General features: G+C 45.5%; 1 protein-coding gene across 3 annotated transcripts in view; it reads right to left on the reverse strand.

Annotated features, from left to right (window-relative positions):
* The window catches only part of DACH2 (dachshund family transcription factor 2), a 355,035-nt gene extending 339,168 nt beyond the window's left edge, over positions 1-15,867 (reverse strand). For 2 of the 3 annotated variants that reach the window (XM_077307558.1, XM_077307557.1), the window contains exon 1: positions 15,057-15,866. In XM_077307558.1, the coding sequence (XP_077163673.1) occupies positions 15,057-15,607 (551 nt within the window). In that variant the 5' untranslated portion in view covers positions 15,608-15,866. Of the gene's footprint in view, positions 1-15,056 lie in introns of all 3 variants that reach the window. The other variant, XM_077307556.1, reaches the window with a different exon arrangement.
* Positions 15,868-24,041: the final 8,174 nt, after the last annotated feature.

Genomic DNA, 24,041 nt, shown 5'->3' on the forward strand with positions numbered 1-24,041 from the left:
CTGCACAGCTCCACCGCATAATGGCAGGAGAGCAGCACACCGCTATCCCACGATCATGGGGGTGGGGCACCGCCCTGTTCAGCTCTGTGCCTCCATTGTACGGGGTTGGCCCAGCCTAGCCTCCAATGGTGACCGCAGCACCCCAGGGAGTGCAGAAGAATCTGCGTTCACTTACCACAGGCCATCCGAGGACCTGATTCGGGCCAGGACAGCATTGTACACAATCGGGGATTTGCCTAGCTCCCCTGCCTCCGCCAGCCAGGATTTCCCACCCTGTCTAGGTATAACAAAGATAATATAACACCTATTATAAGCATTCTACTGGTGGAGAAAAAAAGCTTAATGACCAAGAGGCAGGTGGGAAGCAGGTAAACTAGGAGGTGGAGATTATTATTAGACTTATAGATTTCCCATTCCTAATAAGCTCAGGGCACTGTACACTTTTAAATTCTCCCTAAATATAAATGATGATAAAACAATCAAAACCATAAAACTATAACCCTGAGTGCCCCAGTGATCTTGCCTCTCAGACCTTCCAATGTCTTTAGGCCATCTATGCTGATAAACTCTAGAAGGGTGCATTCTGGGAGGGGGGAGGCCCAATGATTTCTTTTCTTTGCCCTGGCCTCACATACACCTAGAATCATAGAATCATAGAGTTGGAAGGGGCCATACAGGCCATCTAGTCCAACCCCCTGTTCAACGCAGGATCAGCCCAAAGCATCCTAAAGCATCCAAGAAAAGTGTGTATCCAACCTTTGCTTGAAGACTGCCAGTGAGGGGGAGCTCACCACCTCCTTAGGCAGCCTATTCCACTGCTGAACTACTCTGACTGTGAAAAACTTTTTCCTGATATCTAGCCTATATCGTTGTACTTGTAGTTTAAACCCATTACTGCGTGTTGTTTCCTCTGCATCCAACGGAAACAGCATCCTGCCCTCCTCCAAGTGACAACCTTTCACATACTTAAAGAGGGCTATCATGTCCCCTCTCAACCTCCTTTTCTCCAGGCTGAACATTCCCAAGTCCCTCAAACTATCTTCTTTATTAAATTGCATCTTGTTCTCATTTGCCCATTTTTCCATTGTGTTCAGATCTCGTTGAACTCTGTCTCTATCTTCTGGAGTATTTGCCAGTCCTCCCAATTTGGTGTCATCTGCAAACTTGATGAGTAGTCCCTCCACCCCCTCATCTAGATCATTAATAAATATGTTAAAAAGTACCGGACCGAGCCCCGAGCCCTGAGGTACCCCGCTACTCACCTCCCTCCAGTCTGATGAAACACCATTGACAACAACTCTTTGAGTGCGGTTCTCTAACCCATTCCCTATCCACCTAACTATCTGAAAATCCAGATTGCAGTCCTTCAATTTATCCATCAGAACATCATGGGGAACCTTATCAAAAGCTTTACTAAAAAGCTTTAAAGCTGGTGGAATAGTGCCCTTTTACAGGCCCTGCAGAACTTTGATAGTTCCATCAGGGCCCCGGTCTCCAGAGGCAGCTCTGTTAAATCTTCAGGAAGTCTCACTGGAAAGTTTCCAGCATCTACTATCTGGGACACTAGGGTTCTTTGTGATGGCAGGGATCACACATGCTCTTTTTAAAGGGAACTTCTCACAACATCTCTACCAGGTCATGAGCCTCTTGTGGCACAGAGTGTTAAAGCAGCAGACATACACTCTAAAAGCTCTGCCCATGAGGCTGGGAGTTCGATCCCAGCAGCCGGCTCAATGTTGACTCAGCCTTCCATCCTTCCGAGGTCGGTAAAATGAGTACCCAGCTTGCTGCTGGGGGGTAAACGGTAAGGACTGGGGAAGGCACTGACAAACCACCCCGTATTGAGTCTGCCATGAAAACGCTAGAGGGCATCACCCCAAGGGTCAGACATGACTCGGTGCTTGCACAAGGGATACCTTTACCTACCAGGTCAAATCTTAACATCCCAGAGTTTCATTTGAAAGCACCCTTCCACGGCAAGGTTGGAGTATGCTCGGGTGCATCTAATACAACATTTTTAGAAGTCTTTTGGACCACAACCCTTTTCATTCATTACTTTCTGGAGAGAAATGTCAATGTCTTCCCAGAAAAGCTATATGTCTCCTATTTCAATACATGGCTCATTGGGACAGAACATGCTCTGAATGAAAAAAGGTCTCAGATTTAATCCTTGGTATCATTAAAAGATCTTTCTCTGTCCAAGATCCTGGAGAATAGCTCCCAATCCAGGAAGACAACCTGTTATCTGAATGTGTTCATTCATATACTCCTACTCAAAGAATAAGGCAATATCATATTTACAGGAATCCAGAATACACAAGATACATTGGTCCAGAAGACACACTAAAATAAAAGCAGCACAGCCCACCAATTCACTCCCAGTGATGAGTATTATTATTATCATTATTGCAATGGTCCGAAGCCGAAATTTCTCACCAGAAAGCAATAAGTTAGAAAAGGAAAATAAACCTGAATGCATGAAACATTACGAAATATAATTGCTTTTGTTTTCTATCAGGAAAGTAAGACAGAACTGCCGTATGTTGGTACAAGCAAACTTGCAGAACTAAATTGTGATCCTTCTGACCGTAGTCAAGTCAAGTCAAACTTTATTGCACTAGGCCAGGGGTAGTCAAACTGCGGCCCTCCAGATGTCCATGGACTACAATTCCCAAGAGCCCCCTGCCAGCATTCGCCAGCATTCGCCTGGGAATTGTAGTCCATGGACATCTGGAGGGCCGCAGTTTGACTACCCCTGCACTAGGCTATAGGCCAGGGGTAGTCAAACTGCGGCCCTCCAGATGTCCATGGACTACAATTCCCAGGAGCCCTTGCCAGCATTCGCCAGCATTCGCCTGGGAATTGTAGTCCATGGACATCTGGAGGGCCGCAGTTTGACTACCCCTGCTATAGGCCATCGCAAGATCAAATAACAATAAAATTGTTAAAAACGAACGCAGAATAAAAAATTACACTTGACCCATACATTCTGCTCGTTAGCCCTCAGTATTTGCCACAAGGCCAGATCAAATCTTTCTTGCACCAAGAGCAGAGGTGGCTACCCTTTTGTGTCACAAATGGGTCCATATCAGACAGCAAATACCTTATCGTGAACTGAAGAGAATGCCCCTGGAATAATTTTATTTAGAAATTTCCTCCTTGGGTCTGTGTAAAGTGGACATTTCAATAAGATAGTGTGGCAGATCTTCAACTACTGGGTTTCCACAGATACAGAGACGTTGTAGAAGACCTTTCTGACAGTAGAAGAGCCACCTAAGACAGAGAAGACTTAAAGCTTTGCTGAGTATGAGCCCATCATATGGCACAGTAGTGTCCTACCACTCCCACTGAGCAATGCTTGTTCGTGTATTTATTTATTAATATATTCATACCCCACCTTTCCTTTTGGCTCAGCTTTGAAATCTTCTTCCAGTCTAAGGAGCCTTTCTCCAAATTAAGTAGTGCTTCTACTGGAAGGGGAGCCACTTAACTTGGAGGAAGTCTTCTTAGGCTGGAGGACATATAAAAAAAAATCAGGTCTTAAGGGTCGTAACTAACCAAAAAAATCCAGGAATAAAAAGTAAAGCAAGTCTTGGACTTTGTGGTCTTCCATTTCAATGATAAACAAAGACTTCTTCTAAGCAAATTGTGCGGAGAACGAGGGAGGGAGGGAAGTAAAGAGAGAGAGAAAATGAGAACACAAGCTTCAAGCCATAACGGTTTATAACTGTTAATCCAATACACCTTTTATACAAACCAATAAATACACAAGTGGAAAAACGGCACAGATGTTCATCTCTAATGCAATCTCCATCCAATTTCCTAAGTGCCGTCCCTGTGTGCAAACTAGCTTAACGTTATGTTTAGCTTGCAAATTCTTTTAATAAATAATGAATGCAATAAAACCAGTAGATCAATGGCAAGCCTGAGAAATCATAAAGGATAGGGGGAGGAGGGAAGAAGCCTTTTGTGCCGGAGCTGTTGCCAATTTCAAAAACTTTAATCCACAGACAGATCAATATTACTCTTTTCCTTTTCAACCCAGCGCATAAATAGCGTATTGTCTAAATGCAGTTTAAATGCCGTTACCAGATATCTGTAGCAGAACCCGATAGCATCGCTGGACACAACAGGAATCGAACTGTTCGGAAACTTAAATGTTTACAGAGCAATAATAAACGACCAATGATTTAAGCACACAGGTCGTACACAGGGAATACAAATTTACTGTTTAAAAAAATCAGTTTAGTTCCTTGATCAAGTGTCTGGTATAAAAGCACTCCAAAAGCAAAACAGACCTAGGAGGTCAAAACATTGTGCAAACATCAGAAATATAATCCCCTTATACTCACGTGGCAGAAAAGTGACACAGAAGTTCATGTGAAAAGCACATGGAACCTATATAGCCATGACATTAATTACAGAGATATAAACACAAACAGAGGTACCTTTCGGAGTAGACAAAACACTCTTTGTTCCAGTGATTAATATTTCTAATTCTCAAACTGGAGAGTTGGTTTGGAAAGCCCCCCAATTCGAGATGCTGCCCTTCAAAACCCTGCATCGCTGACAGTCCCCGAGATCAAAACCGCGCAGCCCCAAGGGACAGTTCTAATATATCATACAGAATAAATCTGAATCGCTGGGAATCATTACATGCTACACTAGCTGTTGTACTTGGTAATTCACATCTAATCAAAACGCATTTAAAAAAAGATCTAGGCATGCACAGCCAATAATGCTAGACTGCGTTGCTGGAGATGCGGCTCAGAACACTTTCTTTAAAAGCAGCCACTGGTAAAATAGCGGGAAATTTCTAGTTTCCGTTTCCATTCTTAGTTTTATTCTGAGCTTTTCTTTAAAATGTATTTCAGAAAGTAATAAGTAAAGACAAACCAGCAGGAAGGCTCTTGTTCAGAAGAGCAAGAGACATGAAGAAGGCAGAAATTGCAATGGTTTCCGCTGTGATCCTGTGCACAGTCCCCTTCCCGTGAGTCAGATTTCGGTGGCCCCACCATGTGCCGGATTGCAGCATTTGCTTGGAACGCAAACAGCAATTTGCATGCATGCCGCCAAACTTCTAAAGGACAGCTGAAGGTGCAGACCCAACTTATTGACTGCATGCACTGCTTTATATATTTGGAAAAGCAAACAAGAGGCGTGCAGCGGTGATTCTGTTTTAATATTTAGCGGGTTGCAGCTGTTGCAGATAGAGATCAAAAAGCAATCATCAGGAACGATGACCCATTTCTGAAGTCAAGGGCTCAAATAGAAGAGGCTGCTGCTCAGAACTGGAAAAGAGATGAAAAATTAAGTAAACAGAAACTTTTATGCCTCAGCAAGAGAGGAGATACACAAATGCTAGTAACAATTTAAGGCCACACGCAGAGAAGGGGCAAGAGTCACATTAGAAGAGCATTCTTTCCTGGAATACAATTTCGTCATAAGACACTAAGAGAGAAAATATAGATAGATAGAAGGTGTTTTGTTTGAGTTTTAAGTGCTGTTTATGGATGACATCTTTACCTAACAGACAGCATATTTATTACAATAAACATCTAAATGATCTCCTTAGCAAAATCTGGGCAAAGCGAACCCTAGGGATCCCTTCACTATCCAAATGTATACATTTTTGTGTTTTGGTTGTATGTATATTGCAAGCCATAAATAGGAACTGGTCATGTTGCAACTGTACCATGCCTAGTACGTTAACCATTTTATTAATTACAAATAAAAAATTAGGATTGACTCCATAATTCAGTTTCAAGATACATTTCAGACTGCTTCAAAACAAAGAGAAAATGTCTATTTATGGGTAAGACTTTTGACAAAATTCTCCAGCTAAAACTCGCACCTCGGTCCAGTTATAATATTTTAGCCTGAAGTCTGTTCAAATCCTAAAAGGACCAATTCCCCCATACATCGACAAGACGGATATATTCATAACGCATATGTCAAAAATACCAGACATATATTTCTCTAAAAGTTACAAAACGTGTATGCCAAAATGGCTTGGGACGATTCAAAATCTGGCCGTGGGCCAGAACAATGTGCTTCCCCCATATATGTTAGATCTCTCTAAGCAGATAAATTCCAAGCAAAATTTATATTAAATACCTAAATGCAACAATTATACTCAAGAAGTACCCTGAAAATTTTACAACCAGAAAAGGGACATATTTCAGGGGGTCCCCACCCCCACCCCCGACTAATTCTTACATACTGGACGATTAAGGGCTTTCTTAAATAACAGGGTATTTATCTATTATCACATGCTCATTTCTGGTCTTGATCAACAGGAACTATGATTGCTAAATGGAACATCACCTTGGAACACCAGCCACTGCAGAGAGGGGGAGCAAACCGCAGGGAGGGCTCTTCACCCCCAGAAGCATCTGGCCAGCAACTGCTAGCAACAGGAGGCCACACTCTGATCAAGCACGGTTCTTATGTTCATATACTGGAACTGGGGGTCCAGCTATAATATGAAGCCCAACCTAAGCCTACACAACCATCACCCCCATCTTTTCTTGCAAATCACATCCATAAGAGAAGGCAGCACAATCAGGATTCAAGTAATTTGCAGGGAGTGCAAATCAAGGACACAGATTTTCAAAATCGGAAGACAAAGTTCCAATCAAACAAAAATTCAGTCCCATGGATGATATTACAGGGCAATCATGACTGATATACAGGGCACTCCTAAGCAGCTAGAATTAAGATCTTTGACTGATTTCAACGCCAGATCCGAGGGCCTGTTTGGAGGTGCAGCTCTAAGCAGAATTATACCCTTCTAAACCGGTTAGAAGTTCATTCAATTAGAAAGGTGTTTGTTTAGGATTGCCCCACTAAGCGTGCGCTCAAATCTCTCTCTGAGATCACTTAAAACCTTAACTGTGGCTAAACCATATCCCAGGTTTCTCAGCATCAGCAGACACCCATCTGCTGCTATTCCATACGTTAATCATGAGCTCCACGAAAGAAAAGCCAGAGAGACTAATATAAAATAATATAATGCTGGTAATCAGTTGAATTTAATATGGTAGGGTAAAACACTAGTGCAGTAACGAAGATGTCCCCACCCTATTTTCACAAGTCTGCCTTAATTCAAAATAAAATGACCTCTTTTTTTAAGGCATTTTACACAACTTTATAATCTGTGGTCCCACGTTGTACTCAACAATTTTTCCTTTATATTCAACCAGGTTATTGGGTGTTGATTTTGTCTTAAAACAGTTGTAACTGATTAGTTCAAGTAGCAGCAACCTGAGAGATCTTTTTTAAAAGAACTACCCACCTCAAAAAAAAAAATCAGGAAAAGGGTTTTGTTCCCTGCCATCAATTTGGTATGATGACATCCTTTCTGCAACATTGTCCACATACTAAGTCTTCTCTGACTTCTTCTAAACATCCTCAGTTGTGATGAAATATTAATGTTGAGAAAATGGTTATAGTATTAAAAGACCTTGCACTATATTTAGATTTGTATATTGATTTCTACTAGCGCAGAATAATTAATCGTGCAGTACAAAATTCCACTAATTTAACCCTGTCCGGGGCTAATTAGGAAGTTAAATTTGGAGGGAGAGGAGGGGGTCTGTCTCCTGAATTATTTGAAGTTTATGGTTTTCTCCCTCTTGTTAAAGACACTGTTTAGTGGATTCTTTTTTTTCCCCCTTTACAAAACCTGGAGAAAGAAAAGAAAGAAAAGGTTATCGCCAATTTAAAAGCTTCAGTCTCTTTGACATTGCTGGCAATGTATGGGAACATTAACGCATCTGTCACGATAACAAGCTAAGAATAACATCTAGACATCAAACCAAGCAGAGAATCCATCTGAAGTGATTCATTCTGATCCGTCTCGTTGATTTATTAAACACAGGGCAACATCTGCAGCCTCACAGAGCCGCTTGGCAAAAATTAATGCAAGATCAATTCAAATGGAGAGAGGGGGGGAAAGGTGCAAAAAGAGATAAATCAAAACACAATTTGCATGCAGTTCCACAATCAGGCTTATTGGGCACAAAATGCTCCATTTCCCCTTCCCAGAACCAATGAGTTTAAATGTGCTTTATATCCCCCCCTCCCCAATCTTTTCTGAATTGGAGGATCTGAAGTGACACTGAAGGGGGGGGGAGATGCTGAAGGGGGGCAAGAAGCACACAAGACACACAAAGAAATTATTTCAAAAACCTTTTGATTATATAGCCAGAATTAATGCCTTATTTATTTATTACTTTAGGAGCACAGAACGAGAGTTGGAGGAATTGTTTGTTTTTTAGGAGGCTGAAGAGGAAGGTATGCGAAGAAATTTCTCTAAAAACCGAAATGTATAACAAAAACGTACAAACATTTTGCAGATTTCAACTGCAGCCAGTTCCCTCAGAAATGATGTGTGTGTTTTTTTTAAACTCACTGTTCTTTCAAATAAGATTTCCCCTATCAAAGAACTTGCAAAAGATTCAAAGGCAAAGAAGTACGCTTCAAAAGCACTGAAAGAGATCATTCCTCCCGCAATTCCAAATAAACATAAGTGCCTCAGAGTTACAACAAACCCATAAAGAAGTGATACAATTATGCCCATTCTTCAGGAAAGACATTGCGGGCAAAGAACTGCAGCTAAGGCATGACTGGAACCAGGAACTGCCCAATCACACATCCTTAACCATCTTATTACACTAGGTCAAAACAAACAGCTCCATGCAGCACCCAATAAACACTTCCCAGATTTTTTAAATATAAATAACACTTTCCAATGTATATATATTTATATATATATATATATTAATAATCAGTTCTTCAACAATCATCATTGGGAAAGTATCAAGCTGCATCAACAAATGTATTCAAAGAAAAGCAGACTCCTTTCAGTAAGCGGACATCACAGGTCAATACGCATATTAAAATCTGTGGAGTGGCATGCAACAAGAATGCCCTAATTATAACTCTGACAACATTCCTCGAATATAAATCAGCCAGCCAGCCTGTGCAGGGCTCCTTTTAACAGGCCTCACAACCAAATGCAATACAAGCTAGCGTGCATGAAAGCAAAATGCGTTCTCACGAAAGCACCATCATTTTATTTTTATTTTTTTAAGCAAAAGGCCTCACAGCAATATCATTCATTGTTTGAGAATATGCTAAAGTTGTCAGTTTTAGAGACTGGTTCGTGGTTTTCCCTTGAATGAAAAGAGCTTTTCCCCACCACTCAATCCATATTGCAGAGATTAAAGTTAGGACACGGCATCCTTCCACAAATCCTTGGCTACATTCATCTACTCAGAAGTCCCTATTATTTTGGCAGGACTTTAAATAAAAACGATACATAAATTTCTAAATCCTTGGAAATATTCCAGGTGACTCCAACCAACAAGGAAAAAAGACACAACTGGAAACACAATTCTGTCATGTACCCTACAACAGCAACACTGCCATAAAAGCAAAAGAATACATAAGGCATTAATTTGCTGGATTCAAGACTACTGGAAAATTTTAAATAATTTTGGCCAGAGCAAAAATCAGAAGACAAATATTGGAGAATAAACAGGTTGCCACAGTAGTCTTTAACATAGTACAAATTCTGTTTATTTCAATGGGACTTCCATACAAGCATTTAGGATTTGAGGATATGCTTTCGCGTTTTTTTTTCACTTGTTGTTTTAAAAAAAATACTCTAGGTTGAAGCAAAAGTCGTCTTTTCAGCTTTAGTTTTTTTAAGCACTAAAAAACTTCAGAACGACTCTTGCCATTCATACCAAAGACCATCTGAAATCTTCATTTTACTTCATCCTTGAACAAAACAGCATGTACTACTGCTTTTGATCATGTATAAGAATGCTTATAATCTATAGCAGTGGTCCCCAGCCTTTTTATCACTGGGGTCCGGTCAACGCTTGACAATTTTACTGAGGCCCGGGGGGGTAGTCTTTTGCTGAGGGACGTTGCCACCACCGCCTGAGCCCCTGCTCGGCTTGCTTTCCCGCTGGCACCCCTGACTTCCCGCCACCTGCTGGGGGGCACTGCCAGAAGCAACTGCGCAGTGCCACGCCGAGAGGGAGCCCCAGCCATGGTGGAGTCTGGAGTGCACCAAAGGTGACCCGGCGGCAGAGTGGCAGGGCAGCCCCCGAGGCAGCAGCCAGGGAGAAGGACGACGAGGAGCCACAGCCCGGTACTGACTGACACACGGACCGGCACCCGTCTCCGGACTGGGGATTGGGGAAAGCTGATCTATAGTATAAGACTAGCTAGAATAGATTAGCCTAAGGAAGGGAGAACTCCAACATCTATGATCTATCAGAGTTTTACTGCCAACTATAGTTTGCCCCCCCCTCCCCAGAAATTCTAAATGGATTTATACTGATGAATTCAGTCATTGGATTTGTTAGCCACAGGGGAAAAATATATATATATATACACTCTAAAATATGCAGCCCTACAGCACAACATGTCATGTGAAAAACAGAGCAGTTCCCTTTCTTCTAATTTGCTCAAGGAAACAGGTTGCTTCACAAACCATCACAGGAACAGGACAGAGGAGGTTTGCACCAGACTAACAGGGCAAGGCAAAACAACTGAACCAACCCAAAGAGCAGTATTTATTTTGAGAAAATGGGTCTTGTACCCCCTATATATACAACTTTTGCTCCAATGTGCTTTTTGCTGTTGTTGTTAATTTCTTTCATCTAATTAGAAATGGACGCTGCTCCATCTTCCTCTCTCCAGATCTCTCTTTTTGATTCTCAGTTCACATCGCTCTGCTCACTAAAGCAGGGGTAGTCAAACTGCGGCCCTCCGGATGCCCATGGACTACAATTCCCAGGAGCCCCCTTGCCAGCGAATGCTGGCAGGGGGCTCCTGGGAATTGTAGTCCATGGGCATCTGGAGGGCCGCAGTTTGACTACCCCTGCACTAAAGCTTATCTTTCTTCAAGACTGCCCGGTCACATTGCTCCGTTCCTTCATGCAGTTCCAACCCCTGTCGGTTATGTTTTTCTCAATGGCTCTGGGCTTCCACTGGTCTGAGCCACTACACTGTCATAAAACAGGTAACACAGGGCCATGGCAGAACCATTTTGGGCAGGACAACCTAAAAACTTTGCTCAGAGATTACTGTGCAATCAACATCTGTGGATCCAAGCACAAAATTAAGAAACGAAGAGATACTTTAGCTTAGAGGTACCTGTTCCAGGTGAAATTTGTTACCCACCCACCCCCCTTTAAACCACAGATCCTTTTCTATATCAGAAATGGACTTTGGCATAAACCTAAATTTCAAAAGTATATTGTGGTATGACAGGAGGTACTGCTGTTTGAGAAACCAAAGCATCTTTGGACATGCCGTTCTTGGAATTCACGTCATCTAAACAGCAATAGTACTTTCCTGCTTCATGTGCTGCAGATCTGCTCCCATCCTATTCCATTATCAAACTACACTTATAAAGTTAACAGCCCTAAGTTAAAAAAAAACAAAAACAAAACAGAAGTGTTACATCACAGACAAGCCAATGTTATTGAAATCAACCCTTGTGCAGAATGAAAAGGGTAAAACTTGGCCAGAAGCAACTCTAAAATTGTACCTATTACCAAAACAACCATTAGCACACAGTGATCAAAGGCCTAGACCTGCGGGTAAAAGAACTTCTGGTGAACAAAGACTTATTGAGTCCTGCTTTTGTACTGCAGGTCAACATTTGCAGACAATGGGGTCGAGGCAGGAACACCACCTGACTGCAAATGCAGAGAAAAAGTTGCATAACATTTGCCCAGCCGTGAGACACAGCCGACCTAATCAAACTGCCATGTGGTTTTAAACCCACAGACTCTTTCTTTGCTCACTTGCAACAGGCAGGGGAGCTTTGAACGCAGGCGCTGCCCTACAGGAGAGATGTCTTTTTTTTAAAAGAGAGAAAACCTGATCCAATGGTCTTTAGGACCCATCCCGTTTACCAAGTTCCTGACTTATTATGTCCAGAAGGTTTGCGCTGATGAGCGGATTACAAAAGAAAGAAATTTATACAATCACCAAGAGGGGACCCGTAAAACTTAAGAGAAAGTAGACAGCAAAGGAGACTAAGCCGGCAGAGGAAAGGCTGCAATTGCAGCTAACTGACCGGACTACATAAAGCAAGATTATTTTGGAGTTATACAAAGCAACAGTCTATAAACACGCAATGCTTTTCCCAAGCTGCCAGCACACAATACTCTCTTGTCACCCCCCCCCCCTTATCATCGGCAGCCCTGCTTAAATTCCCAGGGGGACGGAATATATTCCCACCCTCCCTCAAACCGAGCCATCATAAAGATGTAAAGTTTCATCAATGAAATAAAGAAGTCGAGCTGGAACTTCCCAACTGAGTTTCCCTGTTGTAATGAAAACACTCAACGGTAGGTTAGCTTCCAAGCACAGTGGTATATATCATTTCTAACAAAACAATTGCCAAACTACTGCAGAAATACAGACTCTGGCAGCCCTTTTTAGGGCTGCGAATCTGACAGGTAGCTCGCTCCAGTTATCAAAGTGGTAATCTTGCCCTGGGCAAACTGACTGGATAATCCCCAAACATTTTTAAAAGAAGCCTCCAAAGGTTTCGAACACCACATGCGCACGCAAACCCCTTGGATCAGATCACTGCTAAAAAAGTTGAGAGACACACTTCCTTGCCCACTTTGCATAATCTCATTCAACCCCAAACCCCTTCGGGCAAGGGACATCCTAATGAGGCCAGAATCCCATGAAGCTTTTGAGGTTTAGAGGTCAGTGCTCCAAGATGACCATATGGGAACAGAAAGGGGGGCAAGAGCTGGTCCACTAAGCCTTGTACAAGACTTTTGCCGAGGGGCAACATCCTCCCAGGGGGCTCCAGTTCTCAGACTGCCGTTGCTTCATCCCACGTTTGCAGCCCTCGGATGTAGGGCAGCTGGTGTTCCTTGGAGCAGCCAAACTGGCAACTGGCCTGCTGGATGGCATCCCCAATGGCAGAAGGAATATGCAAGCCCAGGACCACTGACAGGCAACCCTTGCTGATGCCACATGGGTTGCAATAAACAGAATGCAGGGAGAAAGAATAGCCACACAGAAAGAAATGCCCCTGCTGGAGTTCTAGTCGTTATTATGCACGTGATTAGGAATTAATTATTGGGAAAGAGAAGTAACTGCAATTAAATTATTTGGAAAAACTGGGGGAGGGGGGATTTAAATGACCCCAGTATACATCTGCATAACTTTTTCTCCAGCAAGCTCAGAGGGTTTCACGCAAAATTCCAAGGGACCAATCCTGGAAAAGTGTGTTTCTTTGGAGCTACAGTGCTTGAATTTGACACGTTCTTACCCCCAACTCAACTCGCATTAAAAGGCAACAAGTTGGTGCAGAAACAGAAACATCTTGAAGTCCCACTATTTTCAACCCAAATTACGTCCAGGTAACCCTACTCCAGGGCCTCAGTTCTGAAACAGATCTGTCTGGAAAACATGACTTGTTGGACCCAAAGCATGCAACCTCTCAGAAAGGAAATGGCGCAGCCCTGAGCACATTCATTGTTTTCGGTGGCACTTTGAAGACCAATGGAGTTTTGTTTCCAGAATAAGCTTACCCAGAATAAAACTATTTCGGTCTTCAAGGTGCCATGGGTCTCAGACCTTGTTCTGCTGCTTCAGACCAACATGGGCACCCGCCAGAAGCAATCAACTCAACAGGACCTTCTTCCAAAGTGATCACAGCCTCACCATTAGTATAATCATTTCACAGATTTCCCCACTGCCCACCAGCCCCTAAAATGCATTACTTTGCACCCTACACACAATAAAAGAAATCCTCAAAGATTTCCTTGCACAAGAGTGTCTAGCAGGGTCTGTCAAACTGAGCTTCACCACTTTTATTTTAAAGCAGGGGTAGTCAAACTGCAGCCCTCCAGATGTCCATGGACTACAATTCCCATGAGCCCCTGCCAGCATTCGCTGGCAGGGGCTCATGGAAATTGTAGTCCATGAGGGCCGCAGTTTGACTACCCCTGCTTTAAACCTTGTGGAGTCCAGAAACCCTGCTGGGTACCACTAATCTGAATAAATAATTTTCACTGCGGCCAAAGTGATTTCACAGGTTGGTACTCCCAAGTTAAGTTTGCCCAAAACTTCAGGACAACTCCAACCCTGCAGCCAAGTCTTATTTCTTACCCCTGCATCCCTCACCTCCACACCCCCTTGTTCCAAGCCACACCAACTCGGACTGATGAGGACACCTTTCCCCACAAGCACGCCCCCTCTGATCTACAACAGCCCTGCAGTGTTGTTTGCTTCCAACTTCAGCCTGGTCCACTAATCCTAAACCACCCTGCCTTTCAAACTGGTGAGGACAGATTTCATTTCCCAGGAAGCCCTCTCCCTTGGCTTTCATTCAGACAGGCTTTGAGCAAGTTTATCTCAACGGAGTCCAACTGCATCGGGCCACAGCAAATTCTGGAGTGACTTGGAGAAGACTTACTCCCAAGTCAGCACAGAGACCTTGGAGCAGAGTTTGGCTTGGAAGTAAACCCCACGTGGGCTTTCCCAATCAGAAGGTCCGGCTGACACCATGCTCTTCAAAACAGAGGCACGGCTCCGAAAGAAAGGCTCACCCAAAGTGAATGGGGGACTTTTGCTTCCAAGTAAACAGGGGAGCTTCCCCATCACCTCTCCTGCCGCCGCCGCCGCCGCCGCGTTAACTTTAGCAACACAACCCGCGAAGCCCGCTTTTCTTCCCGGATCCTGTTCAACTTCGAGACTCGCCGCCTTCTAACAATTGCCATAAATTCCGCACACGCCGAATAAGGGCATTTCAGTGCACTTTAAAGGCAAATTTTTGCTGTTTTGCACCAATCAACCTAGCTGCAAAAGCACACTGAAAGCGCATTATCCAACATGTGCACAATTATCCCTATGCCGGTCCTCTACACAGGATTGCACCGTTAACGGACCGACTCACCCTCCCAAAGTCAACAGGGAGCAACTCTGCCCGGGACGGTCCCCTAAGCAGCGACCTCCCCTCTCCCCTCCCCGGTGCCACGGCCGCCCCGTCTCTTCACCTGGCGTTGGTGCAGTCGTTGTACAAAGTTTCGAAGTCCTTGCGCGTGATGAGCTTGCAGCGATTGACGCCCGGCTGGATGGCGCCCAAGCCGCGCAGGATGCGCACTTGCTCCACCGTGCACACCACGGGCGCTATGTCCAGGCGCTTGAGCTTGGTGTAGACCGTGTGCAGCCCGCCGACCAGGTGCTTGAGGAAGAGGTCGAAGACCTGCGGCAGGCAGATGAGCTCCTGGCCGTCCACCACGAACGACGCCACCTTCACCCCGTGCAAATCCACCATCTTGCACTCGGTCCCCCCGCCGCCGCCGCCGCCGCCGCCGCCCGGGTTGCTGCTGCCGGTGCTGCCGGCGATGAAGCCGTGCATGAGGCTGCCGGCCAGGCGCGGCGACTCGGCGGGGCTGGAGGCGTAGAGGGGCTCGGCGCGGAACAAGCCCCCCGAGCTGCAGGCGGCCGCGCCGGCCCCGGTGGAGCCGCCGCCGCCGCCGGTGCCCCCCCCGGAGCCGGCCGCGCTGGACGTGGCCGGGAGGCCCGGCGGCGAAGACACGGCCATGCTTTCTACGCCGCCCCGAGCGCCCGCCTCGCCGGCAGCCGCCGCAGCAGCCGCATCCAGCCCGGCCGCCTCCACTTTCCCGCTCCGGCGCTCCGAGCGGCGGGAAGGGAAAGGAAGGGCAGGGGAAGGAGGGAGGGCGGGCCGGGGACGAAGGAAGGCGGGCGAGGGCGAGGCGAAGGCAGCCGCAGGAGCCCCGGCGGCCGCACTCCCGCGACCGAGCGGCCAACCCGGAGTCGCCTCCCCCTGGCCACCCGAGGGGCGGGGAAGGGGCGGGCGGCCACGGGGCCCGCCGGCCAATGCGCCGCGCCCGGCTCCGCCTCGCGCGCCCGGGACTGGCTCCGCGCACAGGGACGCGGCCGCACAGCACCTGTGAGCGGCCGGGCCGGGACCCCGCGGGGAAAGCGGCCCCTCTGGGCGGCCGGCAGCAAGGCAGGCAGGCAGGCAGGCCCCCGTCACGCCCACCCGCTGCGGAGCCGCAGGGACTTTCGCGGAGTTTCTGGTGCGTAAAGTTGCCGGGCGCGCCGCTCTCTTTCCCCGCGCAAAGTTGCCCTCGCCAGCATGGGGGCTGCAAAGTTTTGGGGGGAGCCAGCGCCGCCTTAGCCCGACCCCCGAGCGAGTGGCGGAGCGCCGCGGTTTCCCTTGCAGAAGGGCGCGCGAGGCGATTGCGCTTTAAGGCCAAAAGAGCTGGCGATGGAGAACCGGAGACTTGTAAGATAAGTTTGGGGATAAGGAAGAAATGTCGTTCTGACGTGCATGGAGGGGAAAAGCTTCCTCTCAGTAGACGCGCGTCAGCGAACTCCGCGTTTCTTACACCCTTTGCGCACTGGGAACTTCACTGCCCCAGCTCCCATGCCGGAGCGCAAATCGGGATGAGGCGCACCTGGCCAAATGCTCCCCTGTGTGGGTGCAGGAAGAGGTGGGGCAACCTGCCACGACTAAAACACCAGCGCAGTGCATATCAGGGGTAGTCAAACGGCGGCCCTCTAGATGTCCAAGGACTAGAATTCCCATGAGCCCCTGCTGGCAGCAGGGCCTCATGGGAATTGTAGTCCTTGGACATCTGGAGGGCCGCCTGTTTGACTACCCCTGGTTTAGATCCTGCTTGCAGACTGGAACATCACCAAGGCGAGTAAGAGGTCCATCCCAGCCAAGCCACGCCCCCCCCGGGCAAGGATCGAATTCAACGCGAGTGCTCAGAGTAGTACTAAGAAAAGTAATCGAGTATGGGGAAAGTTTGGGAGGGCAAGGTTACTCGGAAGTAAGAGTTGCTGGCTTCAATGGGGGGGGGGGCTTCTAAATTATTGTGCCTAACACTCAAACTTCACCCATGTAGCCAGAAGTTTGTGATCCAGCCCCCTACACCACAATCCTAAGCCGAATAATTTATCTCGAAGTCAAGGGTCTTGGAAGGATGTGGCTGTTTTTAAGGATTGCACTTCCCAGCACATCAGGCCCTGCCCTGTGATTCCAGTTGCCTGGACGGCCATTGAAAGAAGTGCTGTGGGATCCAAGGGATTTAGGCTGCAATACTGAAAACACTTCCTTGTGAGTAAATCTCATTGTACTCTGGAGAGAAAGCAAAACTGTCTTCTTACTGATCATGTCTTTATTCCTGATGCCCAGAGCGATTCACCTTCCTTAAGAACACACATCTTTAAAATGCTACTTAAAAATAAAACAGAATTCACAATCCAGTTTTTACAGTGCAATCCTGTAATGTTATCTGATCGGACTGCATTGTAAATCCAATCCAAAAAGAAAAGAATTATCAAAATATCACGTGATTATAAAATGGAGACAATGAGGTGAGCTGCTTTGGCTCCCCATCCGGGAGTGCAAATAAGGCAATAGGGTAGCTCTGAAGTCAACAATTCACAAGGTTACTTGGGTAAATTACTATGGCCTCGACTACTATGTTTCACTGGCTGGAACTTGTTGTTGTTAGTTGCAAAGTCGTGTCCGACCCATCGCAACCCCATGGACAATGATCCTCCAGGCCTTTCTGTCCTCTGCAATTCCCCGGAGTCCATTTAAGCTCACACTGACTGCTTCAGTGACTCCATCCAGCCACCTCATTCTCTGTCGTCCCCTTCTTTTGCCCTCGAACTAGAATCCTTCTATGTAATTTTTGCAGCATTTTACATTATGTTAATACTTACATTTTGTTTCAGTTCTGTTTTTAGATTTCAGATCGGTTCTACAATCATTTATTCCTGTGTCCTGTCCTGTGTAATCCAACTTGAGTCCAAGTAAGAAAGGCAGGCATAAATAACATAAATTCCTGAATTGTGCAGAGGATTGGACTAGATGACCCTGAAGACCCTTTCCAATTCTATGATTCTAATTTTTAAAATCTGATTTTATAGTAATCCAGAAAATCTTTATTTGCGAGACACTTTCAATGAAGGAAACATTGCGTGTTGAAAATATGCATTTATTAATTTTTATAACTCTTCTACATTTTTATAAGCAAATATTAACATTTATATAAAAATTATAGTGTAAGGGGTATACTTCACAGATACTGTTTTTATAATCTTAAAACAAATGTCATGTTATTCAATTTTTATACTGCAACATCTGTCTCAACATATTATACATTAATTGAAGATTATACAGTAATTGTCATGAATTAAAATACAGACACACACACACACACACACACACACACACACACACACTGGTTGTTCGTTTAATAAAGTTGTTGTTGTTAGGTGCGAAGTCATGTCCGACCCATCGCGACCCCATGGACAGTGATCCTCCAGGCCTTCCTGTCCTCCACCATTCCTCGGAGTCCATTTAAGTTTGCACCTACTGCTTCAGTGACTCCATCCAGCCACCTCATTCTCTGTCGTCCCCTTCTTCTTTTGCCCACGATCGCTCCCAGCATTAGGCTCTCATCTATATCTAGTGGCCCATATCTATATCTTACTCCACCTATCTCCTAAAAGTTCCAGCCTGGATGGTCCAGGCTAATCTACTGTTGTCAGATTTGGGCGGTAAGCACGGTCACCCCTGATTAACATTTGGATGAGAGAGGTCCAGGGTTGCTACGGAGAGGCAGGCAACAGCAAACTCTGAACATCTCTCGCCTTGAAAACCATAAATCAGTTGCACCTGCTTAGAGTGGCGGTAGACATCTGTAGGTCTTTTCAGGTGTCACCAGACTATTCTTTTCTTCTGCCCCCCCCCAAACTGGAATTTAAAAGGTAAAGTACATTCTCTGCATATAGAAGTTCCCAATTTCAGTTTGCAGTACTTTTCCCACTAAAGCAGTGGTTCTCAACCTTATTATGCCGCGACCCTTTAATACAGTTCCTCATTTCATGGTGACCCTGACCATAAAATTAGGCAAGTGTTCTTTCACAGAAATTAAACCGAAACTGACCAATGGTGTGAAGATCCATTGGTCAGGATTGTATCTAAATTGGTTTCTTTCCGGGGTTTCTCCGTTCAGCTCTGCCTCTTGTCCCACCATGCCGATCTCCACTGCTCCAGACAGACGAACACACTATCTCAGTCTAACCCACAAGGCTGTTGTGTGGATGGTGCCCCCCCCCCCAGCTAAGCTGCTTGGCCTGTCGCAACCCCTGTGAAAGAGTCATTTGACCCCCAAAGGGGTCCCAACCCCAAGGCTGAGAACCACAGCACTAAAGCATCGCAGATACAAGACAAAGCTATCCTCTTCCCCCCAAATGCTGGAAAGCCAGAGGGGACGGTGCTAAACGTGAGGGACCGATGTCCTAATCAGGAGAAGAGCGTCACTGGTCCCCCTTTTGCAAGACAGATGTGCAGCTCCTACTTTGAGATGCTAGGGCAAGCCTACCAGTAACAGTGTACATTAAACACTGAATAAATGAGTCATTGTTTAAGAAAGAAATGTCAAGGGTTTCCTCCAAAAACCTCCCTGGGGAGGAAAATGGGAAGCAACATAATACATAGTGTGTACAATGTCCTCTACCAAGCAGCAACACCCAAACATTTTGACTTATCACTGAACTGCAATCAGTTGTTGTAAGCTGCCTGGGGAGATCATTTCAGTGGCCAGCCGTGTTGGTCTACAGGAGAACAGCTGGATTCAAGTCTAACAGCACCTTCATAGAATCATAGAATAATAGAGCTGGAAGGGACCTCCTGGGTCAACTAGTCCAAACCCCTGCACTATGCAGGACACTCACAACCCTATCGCTCATCCACGGTCACCTGCCACCCACTTGAGACTTCACAGAATCAGCCTCTCTGTCAGATGGCTCTCCAGCCTCTGTTTAAGAATTTCCAAAGATGGAGAACCCACCACCTCCTGAGGAAGCCTCTTCCACTGAGAAACCACTCTGCCATGAACTAATTCCTGATGTTTAGACGGGATTTGTTTTGAATTAATTTCATCCCATTGGTTCTGGTCTGTCCCTCTGGGGCAAGAGAGAACAATTCTGCTCCATCCTTCATATGGCACCCTTTTAAATACTTGAAGATGGTTATCAGATCCCCTCTCAGTCGTCTCCTCTCCAGGCTAAACAGACCAAGCTCCCCCAACTTTTCTTCATACATCTTGGTCTCCAAACCCCTCACCATCTTTGTCGCCCTCCTCTGGACACGCTCCAGTTTGTCTTCAAGGCCAACAAGATTTTCAGGTTATGCTGAAGAGAGCATTGGTTCTTGAAGCCTCACCTTGTGGTCATCTGGACTTGAATTGAGCTGTTCTATCTAGTGAGAGAAAGAGTTAGAAAAATACGGAAGAAAAAGAAGGAAGAGACAGCACCCTTCTTTCCAGTGGAGAGAATGGATTTTTCCTCTGCCAGAGCTGTTGTAACAATATTTTTGTCATTCCCAGAATGGTATGGGAAGACCCCAGAGAGACCTGCTCCAATCTTTTTGATTGGGAGGAAAGGGGCACTTTTACCTGGTGCCATCTGGCATCACTCCTTATCCTCTGAACATACTTTCAGGGTCCTAAAATCCAAGCATGAGCTTCCACTGAAATTGTATTTGGGATATCTGTGGTGTAATAGGCATGCCTGCATACCAGATACAGACATTAAGCTACCTGTGCAGATAATCAAGTTGGGAATATGAGCATACCAGGTAGGACGGGTGGAGAATCGTGCTGCCACCCAAATCTAATGAGTGGCTTTATATTGCTAAGAATAATTGGTTGGTTCATATATGCCATTTTTCTCTACTAGAAGAAGTCAAAGCAGCTTACATTCACTTTCCCTTTCCTCTCCCAACAACAGACACCCAGTGAGGCGGGTGAGGCTGAGAGAGCCCTGATATTACTGAAGAAGAAGAGTTGGTTCTTATATGCTGCTTTTCTCTACTCAAAGGAGTCTCAAAGCGGCTTACATTCGCCTTCCCTTCCTCTCCCCACAACAGACACCCTGCGAGGTAGGTGAGGTTGAGAGAGCCCTGATATTACTGCTCCGTCAGAACAGCTCTATCAGGAGTATCAAAGTGGCTTAGAGTCTCCTTCCCTTCCTCTCCCCACCACAGACACCCTGCGACGTGGGTGAGGCTGAGAGCGCCCTGATATTACTGCTCGGTCAGAACTGCTCTGTCAGTGAGGAGGAGCAGGGAATCAAACCTGTCTTGCCAGATTAGAAATTGGCGCTCCTAACCGCTACACCAAATTAGCTCCAGGAATACCAACCCACTCTTTCTGTCATTCATCTTTGCTATGATCTGCTGAGGTCAATGACCGACACTCCTGTTTTCCAGGGATGAAGAAGAAAGAACTGACATTGGCAAAATCTTGAACCACCCAAAGAGTTTGTGAAAGAGCAGGACCTTGATCCGCATTCCATCCACTTTTTAGGGGTTGTATTTTCAACCACAAACAACAACAAACATGTAAAGGTCTTCAAACAGGAAACATAAATCTGATTTATAGGTTTTGCATCTTTTTTTTTGCATGTGTTTTTTTCCCTCCTTCCTTTCCTCCCTTTCAAGGAATTTTTGCTTGCAGATTAATGAGACTATCAAATTCCACTCTCTGGGATTTTTTTTTCCCCTTTTGACTTTAATGCCTTCCATAAGCTAAATATATTTCTAAATAAGGCTGCGTTTTTGCAAGGCCAGAGGAAGCCTTGCGTATCAAAACCCCGGCATGTTAGAGTGGCATGAAGCAATATAAAATCATAAAGGCTGTAGTAAAAACGGTACCCTTGAGAGGCGACAATCCATGGAGAAGGGAACCGCACTTATGCTAAGGAAATGCTCGTGGTTTGTGAATTAATACCCAGCAATGGTCCAGCTCACCTGAGCATAGAAGAAGCCAAATGCATTAGCAGACGCGATTATTTCTTCATAATTTTACAGGATCAAACAAAGATGCGTGAGCGTATGGCCAATTTTAACGCGGCAACGTACTTCAAACAGTCTGCACCTTTTCAGATCATTATATTCTTCTGTTACTACTCAAGGGATAGTGAAGTAGAGGGAGTTGTACCCCTGCATCCCATCCAATTGGATCTCTGTAGCAGTTGCAAACCAGTTGCCGTGGCCACAAAGTGTCTGCTAATTTCCTGAACTTTGCACTGTGGCGTTCTGGGTTCAAATTCTGTTCTTGCCAGTGGAAGCCAATGCCTTTTTAAAAGGAACAAAAATGGAGATGGGTCATATTTCCATTGTAGAAGTCATGCTTCACTCTCTGACATCTCTTGTCAAAAGGACTGGGGGGAAACCCATGGACATGGACAGCTCAATATGAGAACCAGTTTCAGGGACTTAAACTTCTGTGCCCCCCCAAGTCCTGGGGGGGGGAATTTAAGGGCAACTTCTGCATAGCTATGCGGCAATGCCACAACACAAGAGCTTTTTTTTTAATTAACACTTTTGCGATATAAAGAAACACAGAACAATAAAGCATTCCCTCCTCTTTTGGGGATTTTTGGTGTTATGCTCTCTATTTACGTTCGGATAGATTTATGAGAGGATGGACATGGTAACTGGACCCTGATGCACAATTGTGTGTGAACAGTAAGACTTAAAAACAAAGAACACGGATGCCTAGCTGATTGGGAAAGGGCTGCTTCATTGCATGCATGCCCCTCCCCAGAATACAATGCCAGAGTACACAAACAGGAATGTGTCTTGTCTGCCCGATCACAAAACCGCTTAGGACAATTAACAGAACATTTTATTTTAACTTAGGGAATGTTCCTTTTTTGTCCCACAGCAACGTGGACTGTACCATTTAAAAAAATAATTAAAGCAGGAAATGGGGGGGGCAAGTGTGAAGGCAAGCAAAACGCTGCAGAAGACTGTTGTGTATTTCTTCCTCCCCATAGGCTTGCCCCTAGTTGCTACCCGATGTAAAGCACGACAAGAAGTGGCAAATCCAATTTTGGTGGTTTTCCTCATTGCGAGGCAAATCTGGCCAAAACTCGCACCAGCCCCTGCACAGCCTTGGATTGCTGCCGATGTCATGTGGAAGCAGCACTAAAACCCTCCAGCAATGAGAGGCTGTCCAGGGGCAAATTCTTCATGCGGAATCAGTCAGAGCATCACTGTCCCAGGCAAAGTGTTCCATCTGTACCTTCTGCTAATGGCTGCTGATGGACCTCTGCTCCATATGTTGATCCAATCTCTTCTTGTAGCTGCCTATGCTTGTAGCCACCATCACTTCATGCAGTAGTAAAATCCACACGTCAATTAGTCTTGGGGCGAAAAACGACTTCTTTTTATCTGTTCTAAGTTGACTGCTGATTAATCTCATCGAGTGCCCACAAGTTCTTGTATAATGAGAAAGAGAGAAAAGTACTTCTTTCTCTCCCTTCTCTGTCTTTTTCAACAACCTTGCAAGGTAGGTTAAACAAGGAGAGAGTGCCATGTTCATCCAAGCAATCCAGGCGCCTTAGCATCTCATGGTTCGCAATCAGAACAGCCCTGCGCTTAAAAGCTAGCCATTTATGACAGATGGTGCTTATCTGATTTGGAATCTAAATCCCAGTAATTGGAGAGAGGTTTATTTCCCAATAGGGCTGGTTAGGATTGCAGCCTGAAGTGTGTGTGTGGGGGGGGGGGGTAGCAACTGTATTTCCTTGTATCAGGATAAGAAGATATACTATCAGAATACCATTCCAGACACATGTACCAGACGTTTATTTATATGTAAAGGTAAAGGTATGCCCTGTGCAAGCACCGAGTCATGTCTGACCCTTGGGGTGACGCCCTCTAGCGTTTTCTTGGCAGACTCAATACAGGGTGGTTTGCCATTCCCTTCCCCAGTCATTACCGTTTTACCCCCCAGAAAGCAATCTGGGTACTCATGTTGCCGACCTCGGAAGGATGGAAGGCTGAGTCAACCTTGAGCCAGCTGCTGGGATCGAACTCCCAGCCTCATGGGCAGAGCTTCAGACTGCATGTCGGCTGCTTTACCACCCTGCGCCACAAGAGGCTCTTAAACTTATTTATATGAGGTCTCTGAAATTATATC

The sequence above is a fragment of the Paroedura picta genome, chromosome 13, assembly GCF_049243985.1.
Source record: "Paroedura picta isolate Pp20150507F chromosome 13, Ppicta_v3.0, whole genome shotgun sequence".
In the NCBI taxonomy this organism is placed as follows: Eukaryota; Metazoa; Chordata; class Lepidosauria; order Squamata; family Gekkonidae; genus Paroedura; species Paroedura picta.